Source organism: Salmo salar, chromosome 13, assembly GCF_965601325.2.
Source record: "Salmo salar chromosome 13, fSalSal1, whole genome shotgun sequence".
NCBI classification, from domain to species: domain Eukaryota; kingdom Metazoa; phylum Chordata; class Actinopteri; order Salmoniformes; family Salmonidae; genus Salmo; species Salmo salar.
In genome coordinates, this window is record NC_138303.1 from 27415221 (window position 1) to 27435103 (window position 19883).

At 41.7% G+C, this 19883-nt stretch overlaps 1 protein-coding gene across 2 annotated transcripts in view; it reads left to right on the top strand.

Annotated features, from left to right (window-relative positions):
* LOC106566720 (rho-related GTP-binding protein Rho6-like) overlaps positions 1 to 15607 on the top strand; it is a 30513-nt gene extending 14906 nt beyond the window's left edge. The window contains exons 2-6 of one of the 2 annotated variants that reach the window (XM_014135033.3): positions 5792 to 5905; positions 6514 to 6601; positions 12951 to 13060; positions 13215 to 13349; positions 13688 to 15607. In XM_014135033.3, coding sequence (XP_013990508.1) covers positions 5813 to 5905; positions 6514 to 6601; positions 12951 to 13060; positions 13215 to 13349; positions 13688 to 13933 — 672 coding nt within the window. In that variant the 5' untranslated portion in view covers positions 5792 to 5812 and the 3' untranslated portion in view covers positions 13934 to 15607. Of the gene's footprint in view, positions 1 to 4917; positions 5906 to 6513; positions 6602 to 12950; positions 13061 to 13214; positions 13350 to 13687 lie in introns of those variants that run through there. The other variant, XM_014135032.3, reaches the window with a different exon arrangement.
* Positions 15608 to 19883: the final 4276 nt, after the last annotated feature.

Sequence of the window (19883 nt, forward strand, 5' to 3'; positions counted from 1 at the left end):
CTTGTCTGTGCCACTGTCACCACACGCTAACTCTTACTTAAACATACGGTCGCTCACGGGCACACTACTGCGTGTTGCCACAAACACACACACACACAAACATGTTTATCAACACACTGGCTGCACCTGTGCATTGCACACTCTGGCTCCAGTGGTTGGTTATGCATTGCATTTTTCTCTGTGCGTGTGCTAGGTTTCCTTCCAAAGGCATATGTAACTTGATGAGAGGACATAAATGATAACTCCTGAGTGTAATTCTTCTTCATTTTTCAATCCTGTTCTAGATTGGGTGAAATATTTAAGTAGAGTTAGGTCCTTTTTACTCATACAAAGAGACAATTTAATCTGGTAATTCGTTTAATGTCTGTGAAGCCATATAGGGAGGCAACAGTTTCAAAAGTTCAAGAAAAATTATCTAAAGAAAGAGAAAGAAAGATTGAGTGAAAGTGAGAGACCAAGAGAGAAAGAGAGTATCAATGAAAGCTCGAACTGAAGCAGGTCAAGTAACATTGTTCTTTTAGTGGGTCTGATCTTTACCTACCCGTACACCCACTGTGCATATTTGAAAAAGCACACCTTATTCTAGACTACAAGCCCTATAGGGCTAAGTATAATGTTTTCACTTTTACAATACCATTTAAATGAATCTAAATTTACTGGGGGGAGAATGTCACAAAATGCACCCTCCTCCCCAACCTGAAAAATATTTTCACTTAATAAATTGAACACCCCCCCCCCCCCACTCATAGAATTATGTTTACGATCAAAAATAATAATAACTGTAGCAACCCTGTGTTTAAAAACGTGGGTATTGTGGGTGTTTTGCCACTTCAGCATGCTTTTGTGGCACAGTCGATGCCATGCAGGGCTATGGGCCAGAAGATTGAGGGTTCGCCGACCACCACAGACGAGCTCACTCTCCCTGGCTGTTTCATTGTACTACGATCACAGCTGGCTGCAGGCAATGATCAGCTAGGGGAAATCAGATTTTCAACATTTTTATGCCATATTTATACTTATATAAAATATATGTAACGAGTTTTCCAGCAAAAGGTTTCCGTGCCAATACACCACACAACCAATAAACAAAGCATACCGACTTTGGGTACTTCAATATCATGGTTTGCGTTTTAGTAGTGGTTTCTTTGCAGCAATTCGACCATGAAGGCCTGATTCACGCAGTCTCTTCTGAACAGTTGATGTTTGATATGTCTGTTACTTGAACTCTATGAACAAAGTGTACGGATTTTGGTGGAAGTCCGAAATACCCGTACACTTTGTTTTCCTGGAGCTAAGGTATTGGATTTCTTGGAAATCATCCCCACCATCAAGAAACAGACTCCTGCTCTGAAAACAGTTGTGGTGCATATGGGGTCTAATGATATTATGCGTGTGAAATCTGTAAAGCTAAGAGACAATTTCTCCCAAATCTTGGAGAATGCTCAGAAATTTGCAGGACATATAATTGTCTCGCCGTTGTGGAACTGAGTGTTTTAGCCATCTTTGGTCTCTTCACCAGTGGTTAATGCGTCTGACCAAGGATTTGGGCATGTCCTTTGTCGACAATTTTGACTCCTAGAATTGGCTACTTTGTGGAAAACGGAATTCACCTGGGTGAAAATGGCTCCTGGCTGTTGTCACCAAACATTGGAAAGGTTATTAAAGCCTTCCCTGTAGCTCAGTTGGTAGAGCATGGTGTTTGCAACGCCAGGGGTTGTGGGTTCGATTCCCACGGGGGGCCAGCACAGGAAAATAATTATATGAAATGTATGCATTCACTACTGTAAGTCGCTCTGGATAAGAGCGTCTGCTAAATGACTAAAATGTAAATGTAAAATGTTATTGGTCAACTAAATTGATGTGAGGACCATTTTAGCATTACATGTAAGACAGTTTTACCATGTCCTCTTTAGTCACTGTGAGAGTTACACATGTTGTATCTGAAAGTGGTGACATGCCAAATGGCGCTAACCGGAGAAATGTAACTGCTATTTCTACTTTGTTTTCTTTTATAATCCAATCTTTGAGTCTCCTGTTGTTCTGAAATCTCAAAGTAATCTGACTTGTATTGAAACTCTGTATGATTTTAAATGCAGAAAAGGTTTGACAATTTTACATCTTAATATTCATAGTTTATTACCTTAAATGGTTCGTGTCAAGATCTGGGCCTCTCAGGCAGACCCTGATATTTTTATTGTATCTGAGACCTGGTTAACTGATAAAACCCTGGATTCTGAGGTTGCTATGGATGGGCTGATAGGAAAGGCAAAGGTGGTGGTGTTGCTATTTACATAAAGAATCTTCTTTCTGTGTCTTTGTTAAAGGCTACCTCCAGTTCTAAACAATTTGAATTGTTGGCTTTAAGTCTTCAGTTAAGTTCAAACTCAAAAAGAACAGTTATAGGAATCTTCAAAGTAGCCACCCTTTGCATTGATGACAGCTTTGCTGCTGGCTTGTTCTGCACATGAAGCATGGGAAGACTGAAAGCAACATGCTGAGGATGGGGTATGTTGTTGTATTTTCTATTGTAGTCGACGAAAAGAGTAGTCTTGTTTTGCTAACAATAGCTAGCCAGCTAGCGCTAGCGACTTGGCTGGCTAGCGGCTAGCTAGCCTAGCACCATACTTGTACAGGGAAAGAAAGCCAACCAACTAAACTAAAGATTATTAAAACTTTTGTTCAAACATAATTTTGTGACACAAAAGAAAATCATAAGCTTCCCACATTGGTAACACCAAAGTCAAAGTTTGGTAGCAAGGTCCAGCTAGTCAAAAGGTTGAAAATGTTTGAGCCGAGTTGAGTAGCTAGGCCAGGCCTACTCAACTCATCTCAAATGTTTGCAACATTATATATTCTATTGTAGTCTCAGTTATTGATATTTGATGTTTTGGATATGTGTATTAAATAGCCTTCTACCTTTTTATGTTCAAGACACAAACACCAGATATATGGAGACTGCACCTGGTTTTGTTCTCTGCGCCCCAGCACTTCCTGTTCACTGGCCCCACGGACTACCTCTGCCCCCAGTACTGACTGGGGATCAGCCCCCAGCCCATTACCCACACTGAGTTGCAGTGCAGAATTAGAAACAATCTCCATGCAGGACCTGGGAAGCTCTATCTTGGGCCCACCTCCAAGACCTACTCCGCTAGCTTGCTTCTTACCGATGCCACAGAGCAGCAGCAGTAGTTACAGGGGTGTGAGAAGAGAGAAAAGAGCTGCAGACTCCTTGACACATCACTTGCGAAGGCATTGCAAATGATTGAAGACATATCTCTGGAGAATATCATGCACCAAGTCACCAGCTTGTCCCAGAGGTAAATAAAAAGGATTTTAGACTTTATACTCTGATCCCCTTTCCTCTCTTCTGTTGTCCTTTTTCCTCCTCTCCTCACCATGCACATTGCTCTCCAGAGACTCCTAATTTCATCCCTCTTCTCATCCTCTCCACAGGGCCCTGGCACCAATAGCTGATTTCAGGATGAACTCTCGCCAAAACTCTGGGAGGAATTCGATCACCAACTCAATGAGTTTGTGCATGACTTCAAGAAGAGGACATGGACCAAATTACTGGGACCACAGTGAAATGAACAACTTATTCTGTAATTGTGCAGACATCTCAGGAGTCAGACACTAGACACTTTCATTTTATTCCATAGACACCTTTGTTATCTACATATCTGTTCACAACAGACACTGTTTTACTATTGTTCCGAAATATTTATATTCAGAAACATTTGTAACTACACTGACACATTTTATTCCATAGACGCTTGTTTACAAGTCTGTTCTCAGCAGTTGCTTTTGTATTGTGGTTTACTTTCAGAATCAAGAATAAAGGTTTATTTGTGTGCTGATAAAGCTCTGTTGGCATTTCTTTGAGGTGTTTCAATGCATTCTATTTGACAATTAAGTGCTGACAACGTACAGAAGAGCTGTGTGATACATATTTGCAGGTTTTCTTCTACTTGTGTTGTAGATCAATCTAATCTAAATTACTGCACACTGAGACGTCCCAGAATCAGGTTTCATTTTATTAACAAGAGTCTGTGCGTCCAAGAATCCTCATCCTCGCAGCCATGATGCCGAATGCATTCTCTGACTCTCTGACAATTTCAGTGGTGGTAGTTCCAGGTAAGCCCAGGTTTATTGACATGGACAGCTGTGAATGAGAGGTAACAAAAATATATGTCACATATCTATTTGGTAAACAAAGAAAACACCATACCATTTTCCAGGAACCATATTCCAAAAGCCTTGATAAAATGGCACTTCTGATATAGAGGTGCACACATGTACAGTATGCAGTAACAAGGGAAATTAGAAACAGACAAAGTCAAATTGATTCCAACATTCTATTATCAACATACCTGCATAAAGGTGCATGAGGTTCTCATGTAGGGGGAAGCTGCATTTCCCATACTTGAGTAAAAGTAAAGATACCTTAAAGAAAATGACTCAAGTAAAACTGAAAGTCACCCAGTAAAATACTACTTGAGAAAAGGTCTAAAAGTATTTGGTTTTAAATATACTTAAGTATCAAAAGTAAAAGTATAAATCATTTTAATTCCTTATATTAAGACACGATTTTCTTGTTTTTTTATTTACGGATAGCCAGGGGCTACATAATTTACAAACGAAGCATTTGTGTTTATTGAGTAACGAGAACTTTTGGCTGTCAAGGAAAATGTAATGAGTAAAAAGTACATTATTTTCTTTAGGAATGTAGTGGAGTAAAAGTAAAAGTTGTCAAAAATATAAATAGTAAAGTGAAGTACAGATACCCCCAAAAATTACTTAATTAGTACTTTCAAGTATTTTTACTTAAGTACTTTACACCACTGTGTACAGAAGGAGACTAATTCGTTTATTTTCTATCAGAATATTTTGTATAAAGTTAAGCATTATATTATTTGATTATAGGAGTAACTCTGGTAGGCCTGAAACAGACTTCTCGCCTCAAGTTCAACTGTCTGAGTCAGTTGGAGGGCCGGAGTGCACTGTCTTCATGTCATAGGCCTGCTGTAGCTCAAGCTTAATAATAGCCTCACCATACCAAACCTTCACAATCATTTCTAAACTTTATTAGGGTAATATCAAAAGTAAGTCAAGCCATTGTTTATAGGGAAACTAAGAGCAGTGAATGTCAACCAGGGAAAAAACGCACTACCCTCCTCTGTGCCCAGTAAAAAAAACACACAACCCTCCCCACTCACTGCTTCTTTGTCCAACAGGCGAAGAGAGAGAGAGACATTTGATTGACCTATTAGGCATTGACTGACATTACTTTAATATTTGAAGGATTAATGCATTAAATGTAGCCATAAATGTAATTCTAATAAATAATTATAAAACTGCTGTTGTGATCATTCATTAGGCCTACTCCATGATGACAAACATTTAACAATATAACATTAAATAATCTGTAGCCATTTTCCCTGCTCTCTCTAATATCACACAAAGCGTATCATCCACTAGACATGGATAGACTATGTAGGTCATTTCGCCCTTTAGAACTGTTGACTACAAAAACCTTGTATATTTCGTCCGACACGCGTGCCGCGCAACCATCACCAGAACGCTCATTGGCTGTCGCGACAATATAAAGTTCCGCAGTGTCATATCTCATCAATAGCGCTGGCAGCAAGCTTTATCGCAGGAGGAGAGCATCACGGCGCAACGCACTGATAACTGACAGATGATTTAGAAAGGAAGGGTTTACAAGGGAATTGTTTTTCTTTCACATATACATTTATTGTATTCATCAACCAAATCTTTTTCCACAATGAAGGAAAGGAGACTTACCCAGCCTATGGTGTCGAGATGTAAACTGGTGTTGGTTGGGGATGTTCAATGCGGAAAAACCGCAATGTTGCAAGTCCTGGCCAAGGATTCCTATCCTGAGGTATGTGATTTCTACCTGGCACATTTGATTGGATTACAGTCAAAACCTAAAGGTATAGGCCTACTGGAATAGTCAACATACATAGGCTATAAAGAGGTGATATTTATATGATAATAACAAAGAGAATGTGTCAAGTTTATATTTTCACTAATAACTGCATTGCTAGATTGTGTTAGATGTATGATAGAGTTTCAAGACATAGATTATTTATTTCTTAATTCTTATATGATACTTTATCCCAAGATAAGTATTAACTTCCTAACTGTGTAATTGATAGGAAACAATTATTTCCTATTTCTTAAAATACTAAAATACCTCTCAAAATTATTTAGATTTTTTTTCTGTTATCATGGAGTTGGCATTTGTTTTGAAATGATCAGATGCCTTATTTGGTCAGACAGACAGTAGGCAGTGGCACAGTAGCCACAAACTGGAATCATCATTATATGTAAAACTAACACAATTTACACTGTATGTAAATGTAGGACTGAGGATTACAAGGGTCACCATTTCACATGTTCACTGTATTCTAATTTCTAAATCCTACATTTACATAGTGTAATTTCCTTTAGTAGTTCTAATGAACCCATTCCTTTCTGCATCCACAGACATATGTTCCAACCGTATTTGAGAACTACACAGCATGTCTGCAGCTGGAGGACCAGCGCGTAGAACTCAGTCTCTGGGACACGTCAGGTGAGCATTACACTCTGCACTCTCCCTGCATACATCCAACATACCCTTACATACCCTTACAGTAGCACTTTACTAAAAGCATGACTTAAGGTATTTAAGCATGTATAAGTCTTTATAATATATTATAACAAGGGTTATAATGTGTCATGTCTCTCTATACAAGGTGCTCTACCTGCAGATATAGTGGAAGGGGTTTATCATGCATGAAATGTTCCTTCAACTTGTTCTCAGGCTGCTACCTTGAAATTCCTTTCTCTTGAACAAGAGAGAGTCCAAAGCATTCCATTTTAATGTGTCTTTACATTCAAGTTCTCAGAGGAATTGTACTGCAAAACCTGACATACATTTCCTTGCGCACCCACTCTGAAAACAATGCAATCTGTAAACAACAGTAGACTCATTGGCCATTGTCTCACTGTCTTATTTAGCATCATAGTGTACACTGTATTGTTGTCATTATTTCCCTTTAAGACAGCGATCTGTTGATCCTCTAATACAGCACCATTGTCCTGCTGCTTATCACAGGTAGTGCTGTGGTAGGCTACTGAGCTTTGAGAAGTTAGAGTGGAGGAAGGGCTTTTTCCCAGACAGCGGTGGCACAACATTTGAAAGCAAATAACCATTTGTGTGCATGTTCTCTGTTTCTGTCTCCTCTCCCTTTGATTTATGTTTACATCGAATAATCAGGACACACACACACACACACACACACACACACACACACACACACACACACACACACACACACACACACAACCTACTGACACGGTGGCACCCTTCGACATCTTGAAATGATGTAAACAGAACCAACAGAATCAATAGATCAATAGAACACAACCAGTTCATTGTGGTTGTGGTGCTATCATTACAGAACATCTAGCCTGGGGCTTTCTGATTGGGCTGGAAGGAGTTCAGTTGTGCCAGTTGACCTCCAGAGGGGTGGTTTCATTGGCCAGGGGGTTGCCTCCACATGAGCGGGTGTGTGTGCGTGTGTGTGTGTGTGTGTGCGTGTGTGTGTGTGTGTGTGGTGTGTGTGTGTGTGTGTGTGTGTGTGTGTGTGTGTGTGTGTGTGTGTGTGTGTGTGTGTGTGTATCAGAGAGCAGAAGGCACATATAAAAAGGAGTGAAATATATCGCCGACATCCCCTCACAGTCTCATAGTGTACTCAGGCCAAAAATCATTATGTAACAGAAAACACAACATTTCTTTTTGTCGCTTTGTCTGTTTACCTTCAACAGAAATTGACCAATCTGGACTCTACACCACATTTACATTTTCACACCTCGTTTTAACCTCTCCCCAGCTCTTTCCACCTTTCTTTTTTCCACTGTTTCTATCATCATGCCATCAAAAGTGCCTCTATAGTCTAAACACTGAGATCTCTATCTGTCTCTCTGACATCCTGTGCTGGCAGTGCTCTCGTCCTTCATGGCCATATCATGGATTTCTCAGATTGTCCTATAACTAAAGTCTCAGCTCCAGGGTTCAGAGCCATCATCATCTCTGTTTCCCCAGCATTGCATCACCCTGGGCACCTCTGACAATATGGTTATTGTCTCCTACCGGAAAAGCAAGTCCAATCGCTGCCATTCAGTTCCCTCATCTCTTGCCTTTACACACTAGACAGTCAATCCTTGTGAACGTCAGACAATTGTCTCCCTCACAGGAGAATGTTTGTCAGGCTTTTAATAATGGTTTGGATCTGAAGAGAGTGTCACACCTACAGTAGAAGGAGGGAATTCTATATCATGCAAATGCATTTAACACTACCCATAAAGGCATGTTAAATAAAGGTTAAATAAAAAAATTAAAAAATAATAAGTAGGTTATACTGTACGATGAAGCTTTTCTTAGTTCATTATTTGCTGGTTTAGTTTGTGTTTAACAAGTTTCTGGAGTAGGTTAAAAATGTAATCTGTTGTTGGTGTGGTGAGAGGACGGACATCCTGTCAGGGTCTGATTTTAGCAAAGAGACCTTCCTGTACAACAGTGGGGACCACACATATCGTTGTGATGTTAAGTAAGCACTAATTTCATGTAAACATGAACATACGTTATGCTTTGGTGTGTAGGCATACATGCACACACATACGCACACCAGTGGAGGCTCCTCAGAGGAGGAAGGGGAATTTCAGAAAAATTTTAAGTGAAACATTAAAAAAGTTAGCCTTTTTAGATAAAACTGTACAAAATATATTCATGTCACCAAATATTTAATTAAAACACATTGTTTTGCAATGAAGGTCTATAGTTGCCTCAACAGCACTCACTGGGGTAGCACCGTGGTGTAGCCAGAGGACAACTAGTTTCTGTCCTCCTCTGGGTACATTGACTAGGAGGATCATTGTTCTCACCCCCTTCCATATACTTTCACAATAATTAAAACAACTTCCGGAGAACATCCCCAACCTATCAGAGCTCTTGCAGCATGAACTGAAATGTTGTCCACCCAATCAAAGGATCAGAGAATTAGTCTAGTACAGAAAGCATAAGCTACAGCGAGCTAGCACTGCAGTGCATAAAATGTGGTGAGTAGTTGACTCAAAGAGAGAGAAAGACAATAGTTTAACAGTTTTGAACAAATTAATTTCCTTAAAAAAATGAAGGAGAAGAAAGAGAGAGAGAGCAAGCTATATTTTTGTATTTTTTTCCCCTTTCACTTACTTTGCTAACGAATGCAGCTAGCTAGTTTAACCTACTCAAACACCCGGCTCAAACAGAGAGGGATGCTATATTAGCTAGCTGGCTATGGCTATTCAACACTGGAACCATTCCAATTCAAGGTAAGCTTTTGGTTTTATTAATTTATTGCCACCGGGGCCCACCGGTGTAACTGCTAAACTGCTTGCTGTACACTGTACTACATGATTGTAGAGGGTTTACTAACGCGTTACTTCTAGTAGCTATGACGTTAGCTAATATGGTGACGATGATGTAGGCTGTGTGTAGCGGTTAGCGGTTATGGGAATATTTGTGTTTTTGTGTTTATTTGTGTTTGTGTTTTGCAATGAATTCCACAAGTGAAGGAAAAAGGTGATAGGAGGACAGCGTATATGCGAGAACAAATTATACAACTAGCAAAGTGAGCATGCTGTTTGTATGTGGCTGCTCTGAAAGTGATCTTTGTTTGCAGGTGATTAGGGGTGTGGTCATTCCGCCGATTTTGTTGAAAAATGTTTCTTAAACGGAAGCAAATGGAACGAAACAGAGATAAACATACCTTAGATGGTCGAATAGAAACTCTCGTTTGCATCTGTTGGACTAATGATTACACCCTAGATCAGCTAGATGCAGGCAAGAGTGTGCAAGGCGCTATTGTATGTGTCACTGTCTGTCACCTTGATTACTAACATTTTTCTCTTGACCTGTGTGCACCTACGTTGTAAACTTTCATTCATAGGCTAGGTGGTAGCAACCTCATGATGGGTATAGGGGAAATGTATGTATCATGTAGTAGCCTAAACCTATCGATCTTACTGTAACGATGTGTGCTGAGAGTCGGGAAGCAAGTTCAGGAAGTGAGTGTTTTAATAAATAAATGCAACATAATACAAAACAAGAAACACGGACAACACACAGACATGAAACTGAAACAGAAACAATGACGCCTGGGGAAGGAACCAAAGGGAGTGACATATAGGGAAGGTAATCAGGGAGGTGATGGAGTCCAGGTGAGTCTGATAACGCGCAGGTGCGCATCACGATGGTGTCACAGGGGTCGTTGAAAGGAGACCAAGACACAGCGTGGATAGTGCTCATTCTTAATCTTTAATGAAGACACTTTAACCAAAAAACAACAAAAACGACCAACAACAGTCCCGTCAGGTACTACGACTAAAACGGAAAACAACTACCCACAAACCCCAAAGGAAAACAGGCTGCCTAAGCATGGCTTCCAATCAGAGACAACGAAAGACACCTGCCTCTGATTGGAAACCATACTTGGCCCAACATGGAAAAACAACACATCGAAATAGAAAACTAGAACACTCCCACATAGAAACAGAAAACCCCAAAAACCCACACAAAACAACCCCCTGCCACGCCCTGACCATATTACTATGGCAAATGACCTCTTTACCTGGTCAGGACGTGACAGATGGTGACAGGTGTGCGCCTTAATGAGCAGCCTGGTGACCAGAGGCCGGAGAGGGAGCACACGTGACAGTTACATTGAACTCGGTGAATGGAATATGAATGACAGTCATCCAATATGCTGTAATAGAAATAAGGCCATGCTCATAAAAAAATGTGCGTCCTCCCTCATCTTAAATGGCAGCGACTGACACTGATGCACACACACATGCACACACAACCAGATTAAGGTTTTCTAAGCAATAGTCTTCCATTTATAACATGAGAAGCATTTACTTTTTAGTTTAGGTGTCATTGTTAATGACATTTTACATACAGTACAGTATGTGTTATGCATCACATAGAACACACCCTAAACACATAAATCAATGATTCTCCCCTGATACAGAGATCTTTGTTACATCTCTCTGATTTAAAGTGGGATTTCTGCACAAACAATAGTTCAATATAAAGTGTTTACGAAACACAGGGGTGTGACTGGGATAGAGTTGTGTACTGTGTCTCTCACTTACTCTTTCTGTATGTCCGTGTTTGTGTATGTTTGTCTGTTTGTGTGTTAATGGGATTTATTGGAGAAATCTTCTTCTAAGTGGGAAGGCACAGTGCTTTAGTGAAGTGATTTACTGTAGATCTGAGTGTGAGGGAGGAAGAACATTTGAGTGTACAGTTTACAGTGTGTGTGTGTGTGTGTGTGGGAGGGGTATAATAGAGTATTGGATTCAAGCATTGTTGACCAAGGCTTTTGCCGTAGTTACCAGGGGGAGTGAATGGTGTCCTGTGCTGCAACAAATCATTCTTAATGGAACTAATTTAGTTTCTTATTCACTTGGTACTACGCTCTCTGTAACCGATGTGAGTAAGACCTTTAAACAGGTTAACATTTATAAGGCCGCAGGGCTAGACGAATTACGAGGACGCCAAGAACGCCAAGGTAACCTGTCTAAATTACTATCGTCCCATAGCACTCACATCTGTAGCCATGAAATTCTTTGAAAGACATGGCTCACATCAACACCGTCATCCCAGACACCCTGGACCCATTCCAATTCGCATACCACCCCAACCAATCCACAGATGATGCAATCTCTATTGCACTCCACACTGGCCTTTCCCACTTGGAAAAAAGGAACACCTATGTGAGAATGGTGTTCATTGACTACAGCTCAGAGTTCAACACCATAGTGCTCTCCAAGCTCATCACTAAGCTAAGGTCCCTGGGACTGAACACCTCCCTCTGCAACTGGATCCTGGACTTCATGACGGGCCACCCCAGGTGGTGAGGGTAGGCAACAACACATCTGCCACGCTGACCCTCAACACTATGGATCTATCATTGTCCAAACACACCAACACAGTCGTGAAGAGGGACAACATTGCCTCTTCCTCTTCAGGAGGCTGAAAAGATTTGTGCCCACAGATCCTCAAAACGTTATACAGCTGCACCATCGAGAGCATCTTGACTGGCTGAATCATCGCTTGGTATGGCAACTGCTTGGAAAACCGACTGCAAGGGGCTACAGAGGGTAGTGCGTACGGCCCAGTGTTTCACTGGGGCAGAGCTCACTGCCATCAAGGACTTGTATTATAGGCGGTGTCAAAGGAAGGCCCAAAAAATTGTCAAAGACTTCAGCCATCCAAGCCAAAGACTGTTCTCTCTGCTACCGCACAACAATGCATCAAGTCTGGAACCAACAGGACCCTGAACAGCTTATATCCCCAAGTCATAAGACTTCTTAACAAGACTCCTAAAAAGCTAATCAAATGGCTACCCGGACTCCTGCATTGACCCTTTTTTGCACTAACTCTATGCACACACACTGGACTCTACCCAGATACTCACACATACTTGACACCCCAACACACACACTTTCACACTCACCACATACGCTGCTGCTGCTGTCTATTATCTATCCTGTTGCCTAGTCACTTTACCCCTACCTATATGTACACTACATAGCTACCCCAATTATTTTGTACCCTTGCACATCGACTCGGTACTGGTACTCCCTGTATATAGCCATGTTATTTTTACTTGTTAAATGTATTTGTTTTTCACTGTGTATTTATTCATTGTGTCACTATTTATATATTTGATTGAATATTTTATCTTATCTTTAACTTTCCATTGTTGGAAAGTTTCACTGTTAGTCTACATCTGTTGTCTACGAAGCATATGACAAATAAAATGTGATTTGATTTACTGTCCTATTGAAAGCCCTGTGACTGACCCCAGCCGATCTGTTTGACCCTATAGGCTCTCCATACTATGATAACGTCCGACCCCTGTGCTACAGCGACTCAGACGCTGTGCTCCTCTGTTACGACATCAGCCGACCAGACTCAATTGATGGTGCACTGAAAAAGGTAAGGCCATTGTGATTGTGATCATCATCATTGCTGTTGTCAATTTCTTCTTTCTCCTCATCTTTGCCATCATCACAATCATCATGCACTTTACATCTGTGGTGATGATACATTATAACAACCTCATGACAGCCATATGTCCTTTTTGTTGCAGTGGAAGACAGAGATCTTGGATTTCTGCCCCAGCACACGCATCCTCCTGATAGGCTGTAAAACAGATCTGCGCACAGATGTGTGTACGCTCATGGAGCTGTCCAATCAGAAGCAGACACCCATCTCACATGAGCAGGTGAGTCTTACATATTACTCTCTCTCTCTCTCTCTCTCTCTCTCTCTCTCTCTCTCTCGCTCTCTCTCTCTCTCTCTCTCTCTCTCTCTCTCTCTCTCTCTCTCTCTCTCTCTCTCTCTCTCTCTCTCTCTCTCTCTCTCTCTCTCTCTCTCTCTCTCTCTCTCTCTCTCTCTCTCTCTCTCTCTCTCTCTCTTTCTCTCTCTCTCTCTCTCTCTCGCTCTGTCTCTCTTTCTCTCTGTCTCTTTCTCTCTCATGTACATTTACAATCTCTCTCTTTCTCTCTCTTTGGTGTCTCGCTTCCTTCGTCTCACTCCTGTTCTTTCCCCTTCTTGTTGCAGGGTTCCTCCATGGCCAAGCAGCTAGGAGCGGAGGCCTACTTGGAGTGTTCGGCCTTCACTTCAGAGAAGAGCATCCACAGTGTGTTCCGTACTTCAGCCCTGGCCTGCATCAGCAAGCTACAGCCCTCCACCAAGACCAGCCCTGCCCGACGTCTCTCTAAGAGACTCCTTTTCCTGCCCAGCAAGTCTGACCTCCTCTCCTCCACCTTCGGCAAGGACAAGGCTAAGGGCTGCTCCATCATGTGAGGGAGGGGGAAGAACCCAGATTGGGGTGGCCAGAGATGCACTCCATTGAACAGTCCAGTGGGCGAAAGGGGGTGCAAGGTGGTAGAGGGGCAAGGGAATCATAAGTAAGGGGGAAGGAAGGGGTTTCTTTTGAACCCCTCTGGCCTCCCCCAATGTCCTCCCCAGTCCCCACCCCCACTGACGCCCCACTTTAAAAAAACAGGGTTTACTCTGTATAGGATATACTGGTCCTCTTCATGATCACCCCCCCAAAAACACACACACACACGCACACAGACCCATACACAACTCGGGGCGGCAGGTAGCCCAGTGGTTAGAGCGTTGGGCCAGTAACCGAAAGGTTGCTAGATTGAATCCCTGAGCTGACAAGGTAAAAATCTGTAGTTCTGAGCAAGGCAGTTAACCCCATGTTCCTCGAGCGCTGAAGACGTGGATGTCGATTATGGCAGCCCCCCACACCTCTCTGATTCAGACACTGAAAAATAAGTCTCCTTCATGTTCCACAATTGGTCACCTGAGATGACTCTCTGGAGTTGTCCTTCTTGTAGTGTGGCTGGCCATTATAGATGAGAGTACAGGGTCAAGGCCTTTACAAAGATGGGTCTCTCATTCATACTTAGTGGAGAGCGTAAGAAATGCAGATGGGGTAAAGGGTCCGGGAGGGTAGTGAGGGTTGGGCATGGGTGGGATGGGTGAATTTAAGCTGAAACAACTAACAGGCTGGTCCTGTCTGAAGTAAGTTATTTTTCAATTTGTTTTGCATTGACATCTTCTAAGTATAAGGTGATTTATATTTTTCAGTTTTCTTCAAATTTGTAATCTGCTTTCTGCCCAGTCCTTTTTGAATTGTAGTTGCTTTTTTTGTCATTGTTGTTGTACTCACTGAAGTCATCTTGTATTAGGAGCTGTCTACGACCCGGCTAATAGAGGACTTCATGATTTGCACAGACAGGGGCTCTGAGTTGTTTGGACTTACAGAACACTGGAATTTAAGGTGTTGCTTAGCAACAGTGTGAGCAGGGGCAGAAGTCAGCAGAATTGTGATGATGGGTGCAGTTTCTGGCTCTGAGAGAAAAGAAAGAGGGCTCTCCAACTGTGCGTCTCACCTTTCATTTGTAGCATGAGACCACTGCTAAGGTGACGGCTGGACATTTCAGTTAGTAGTGCACTGCTGAAAAACATCTGAAAAACATCTGAAAAACGAATTTGAAGCCTCCGAACTCAGTGGCAGCTCAGTGGCTTGTGTCAGAACAAAAAAAGCAATTTGAGTATCTTTTATAACCTGAGTTCCCAGCAGTGAGTGAATAAGCTCCAAATCTGCCTGGAGTGAGTGAAACACTGTTCAGGAAAACTGAATATACAGCCGCCATAATGTTACAGTTTCTGCTCCCACTCCTTTGCTAAGAACAGACCATGTCTGGTTGTACATATCCTGCTTTATATGCCATTTGTAAAGCTCCAAAAATAATGTTGTTGGAGCAAAACACAGTGTTTGTGTTAAGTAAAATGGCTTCAACTTAATTTATTAATGAAATACTGTATTGCTCAATGTTGTCGTTTTATTTTTGACTGTAAATTTTGGAGGGGAATTCTTAATTTGAATGGACACTGAATTTTCTTCTGTCCATACGTCTTCTCTTTGGTTCTGAATAAAGCTTGCCTTTGTTCATCATATTCTCAGATGTCTGAGTTTTTTGTGGAGTACAGGTTTGGTGGGCCATAAGGGGAAAAGCAACATCTATAAGTTGTGAATGTTTATGAGGCATTAACATATGAAGGTGACGGCTTCACCCTCAATAGCACAACCACACTCCCTGTGATGAGGGACACTCTAGGGCCCTAGCAGCACTGCCAACTCATCAAGCTCTTATCTAACTTCTGTAGAGGAGTCTGGGTGAAATATCCTTCTTTAACTAAGCATTATGATGAGTACTGTATATACTTGGTTGGTTGAAGTTATTGAAAATGTTTCAGTAAAACGTGAGCCATATAGAATAACTTGAGCGTTAAGAGCCATTCACAGATATAGATTACCTCTTACCTTTGGGCAGACTGAGATATTGATAATGGGTGATACACACGTACTAGGACAAGACAGATCAGTCTAATGGTACCAGAGCATAATTGATCAAATTGCTGAGGGATGTTGTAATTTAGTCTACATTAAGTGCTCAATTTTAATCATAAGCTCAGAAAGACATCATTTGCCCATTAGAATGTTGACAGGGAGGGTTATTACATTACTGCAGCACATCCACCTGCAGTGAAATCTCTTCACTAAATGCTCTGCTATACTGTGATTGCTGACACATACTGTAGCTGCCCTAAGTATGATTGCAGCTTAGTAACTTGAGGTTTGGTAAATAGAAAAGTATATTGATGCAGTGTATTTCAACTTCACTTTGAGCTATGATGTAGGCTAAATTGCAGTTAATCATTGTGTGTCTTTCAATGATATGAAAGTGGTGTTGGCTCAACAAAGCTTGCTTCAATGTTCTTACTGTGAAAGAACGTAGAATCGATGATATATTGTAGCTCATTGTGAGTTTTGTCTTCGAAGAAGCCTGACATGGTTCTTTTATCCCTGGTTCAAGGGTACAACGTAATAATCTGCTTCTGTATGTTTGGCTTTTGAGTCTGCTATGATTCAACAGCAGAACATTATTTGAAAATTGAAATGGTGGAAACTAAATGTGAACAAAATGTGTATAGCTGATATTTCTGTCAAAAACAGACTGGACACATGCAACTGAAGCGTGAGTATAGCCTTGGGGACACCCCTCCCCCAAAACATACACACACAACCATCCTGGGTGATGCCTCTGGAGGAGGGGGTTGGGTATTTTAGTCATGTACCATTACCCTGTATTAGGTATGAAGGTAAGACCCAGATGCAGACAACTTCGAATTAACAATGGTTTAATAATCCAACAGGGGCAGGCAATAGACAGGTCAAGGCAGGCAGGGGTCAGTAAACCAGAGGTGGGGCAACGGTACCGGACGGCAGGCAGGCTCAGGCTAGGCAGAGGTCAATAATCCAGAGGTGGGGCAAAGGTACAGGTTGGCAGGCAGGCTCAGGATAGGCAGAGGTCAATAAACCAGAGGTGGGGCAAAGGTACAGGTCGGCAGGCAGGCTCAGGCAGGGTGGTCAGGCAGGCAGGCTCATGGTCAGGACAGGCAAGGCAAGGCAAGGGTCAAAACCAGGAGGGCGAGGAAAAAGCTTGACTGGGAAAAGCAAGAGCTGAGAAAAACCCCTGGTTGACTTGACAAACGAGCCGAACTGGCAACAGACAAACAGAGAACACAGGTATAAATACACAGGGGATAATGGGGAAGATGGGCGACACCTGGAGGGGGGTGGTGACAATCACAAAGACAGGTGAAACAGATTAGGGTGTGACACCCTGTGGTAATGCCCACAGAAGAAGTGACCTATTGGGCAAACTAAAAGCACTAAAAACCATCCAAGCATCTCTGAATTGCCCTGACCAGCTCTCTCGCTCGCTCATGCTCTCTCTCTCTCTCTCTCTCTCTCTCTCTCACACACTCTTTTTCTCTCATTCAATTCAATTCAATTCAATTTAAGGGCTTTTTGGCATGGGAAACATATGTTGACATTGACAAAGCAAGTGAATTAGATAATAAACAAAAGTGAAATGACAAATTAACAGTAAACATGACACTCACAGAAGTTCCGAAAGAATACAGACATTTCAAATGTCATATTATGTCTATATATAGTGTTGTAACAATGTGCAAAGAGTTAAAGTACAAAAGGGAAAATAAATAAACATAAATATGGGTTGTATTTACAATGGTGTTTGTTCTTCACTGGTTGGCCTTTTCTTGTGGCAATAGGTCACAAATATTGCTGCTGTGATGACACACTGTGGTATTTCACCCAGTAGATATGGGAGTTGATCAAAATTGAGTTTGTTTTTCAAATTCTTTGTGAATCTGTGTAATCTGAGGCAAATATGTGTCTTTAATATGGTCATACATTTGGCAGGAGGTTAGGAAGTGCAGCTCAGTTTCCACCTGATTTTGTGGGCAGTGTGCACATAGCCTGTCTTCTCTTGAGAGCCAGGTCTGCCTACGGCGGCCTTTCTCAATAGCAAGGCTAAGGTTTACTGAGTCTGTACATAGTCAAAGCTTTCCTTAAGTTTGGGTCAGTCACAGTGGTCAGGTATTCTGCCACTGTGTACTCTCTGTATGGGCCAAATAGCATTGTAGTATGTTATGTTTTGTTAATTCTTTCCAATGTGTCAAGTAATTATCTTTTGTTTTCTCATGATTTGGTTGGGTCTAATTGTGTTGCTGTCCTGGGGCTCTGTGGGGTCTGTTTGTGTTTGTGAACAGAGCCCCAGGACCAGCTTGCTTCGGGGACTCTTCTCCAGATTCATCTCTCTGTAGGTGATGGCTTTGTTATGGAAAGTTTGGGAATCACTTCCTTTTAGGTGGTTGTGGAATTTAACGTCTCCTTTCTGGATTTTGATAATTAGCGGGTATTGGCATAATTCTGCTCTGCATGCATTATTTGGTGTTTTACGTTGTATACAGAGAATATTTTTGCAGAATTCTGCATGCAGAGCCTCAATTTGGTATTTGTCCCATTTTGTGAGTTCTTGGTTGGTGAGCGGACCCCAGACCTCACAACCATGAAGGGCAATGGGTTCTATAACTGATTCAAGTATTTTTTGCCAGATCCTAATTGGTATGTCAAATTTTCTGTTCCTTTTGATGGCATAGAAGGCCCTTCTTGCTTTGTCTCTCAGCTTGTTTACAGCTTTGTGGAAGTTACCTGTGGCGCTGATGTTTAGGCCGAGGTATGTATCGTTTTTTGTGTGCTCTAGGGCAACGGTGTCTAGATGGAATATTTATTTGTGGTCCTGGTGACTGGACCTTTTTTGGAACACCATTATTTTTGTTTTACTGAAATGTACTGTCAGGGCCCAGGTCTGACATAATCTGTGCAGAAGATCTAGATGCTGCTGTAGGCCCTCCTTGGTTGGTGACAGAAGCACCAGATCATCAGCAAACAGTAGACATTTGACTTCAGATTCTAGTAGGGTGAGGCCGGGTGCTGCAGACTGTTCTAGTGCCCTCGCTAATTTGTTGGTATATATATGTTGAAGAGGGTGGGGCTTAAGCTGCATCCCTTTCTCACCCCACAGCCCTGTCTGTGGGAAGAAATGTGTGTGTTTGTGTACATTGATTTTATAATGTCGTATGTTTTTGTTGTAATTTGGTAAAAAGCCAATTTGATATTTGCTCAGTACATTGTTTTCACTGAGGAAATGAACTAGTCTGCTGTTAATGATAATGCAGAGGATTTCCCCAAGGTTGCTGTTGACGCATATCCCAGGATAGTTATTGGGGTCAAATTTGTCTCCACTTTTCTGGATTGGGGTGTAACGGTCGTCGTATGTAGTAGACCAAGGCGCAGCGGGTTGAGTGCTCATATTAAACTTTTATTGAACACTTAAATAACAAAACAAGAAAACGAACGACAGCTTGACAGTCTTGCAGGCTAAACACAGCAGTGCAAAAACAACTTCCCACAAAACCCATTACAAAAAACACCCCTATATAGGACCTTCAATCAGAGGCAATGAAGAACAGCTGCCTCCAATTGAAGGTCAAACCAATAACCCTAAACATAGAACTAGAAAGACTAGACCAGAACATAGAAATATACTAACATAGAACATAACCAAAAACCCCGGAACACTCTAAACAAACACCCCGCTACATAAACACATAGCCCAACAAACCCCGAAACACTCTAAACAAATACCCCCTGCCACGTCCTGACCAAACTACAATAACAAATAACCCCTTATACTGGTCAGGATGTGACATGGGGTGATCAGGCCTTGGTTCCAAATATTGGGGAAGATGCCAGAGCTAAGGATGATGTTAAAGAGTTTAAGTATTGCCAATTGGAATT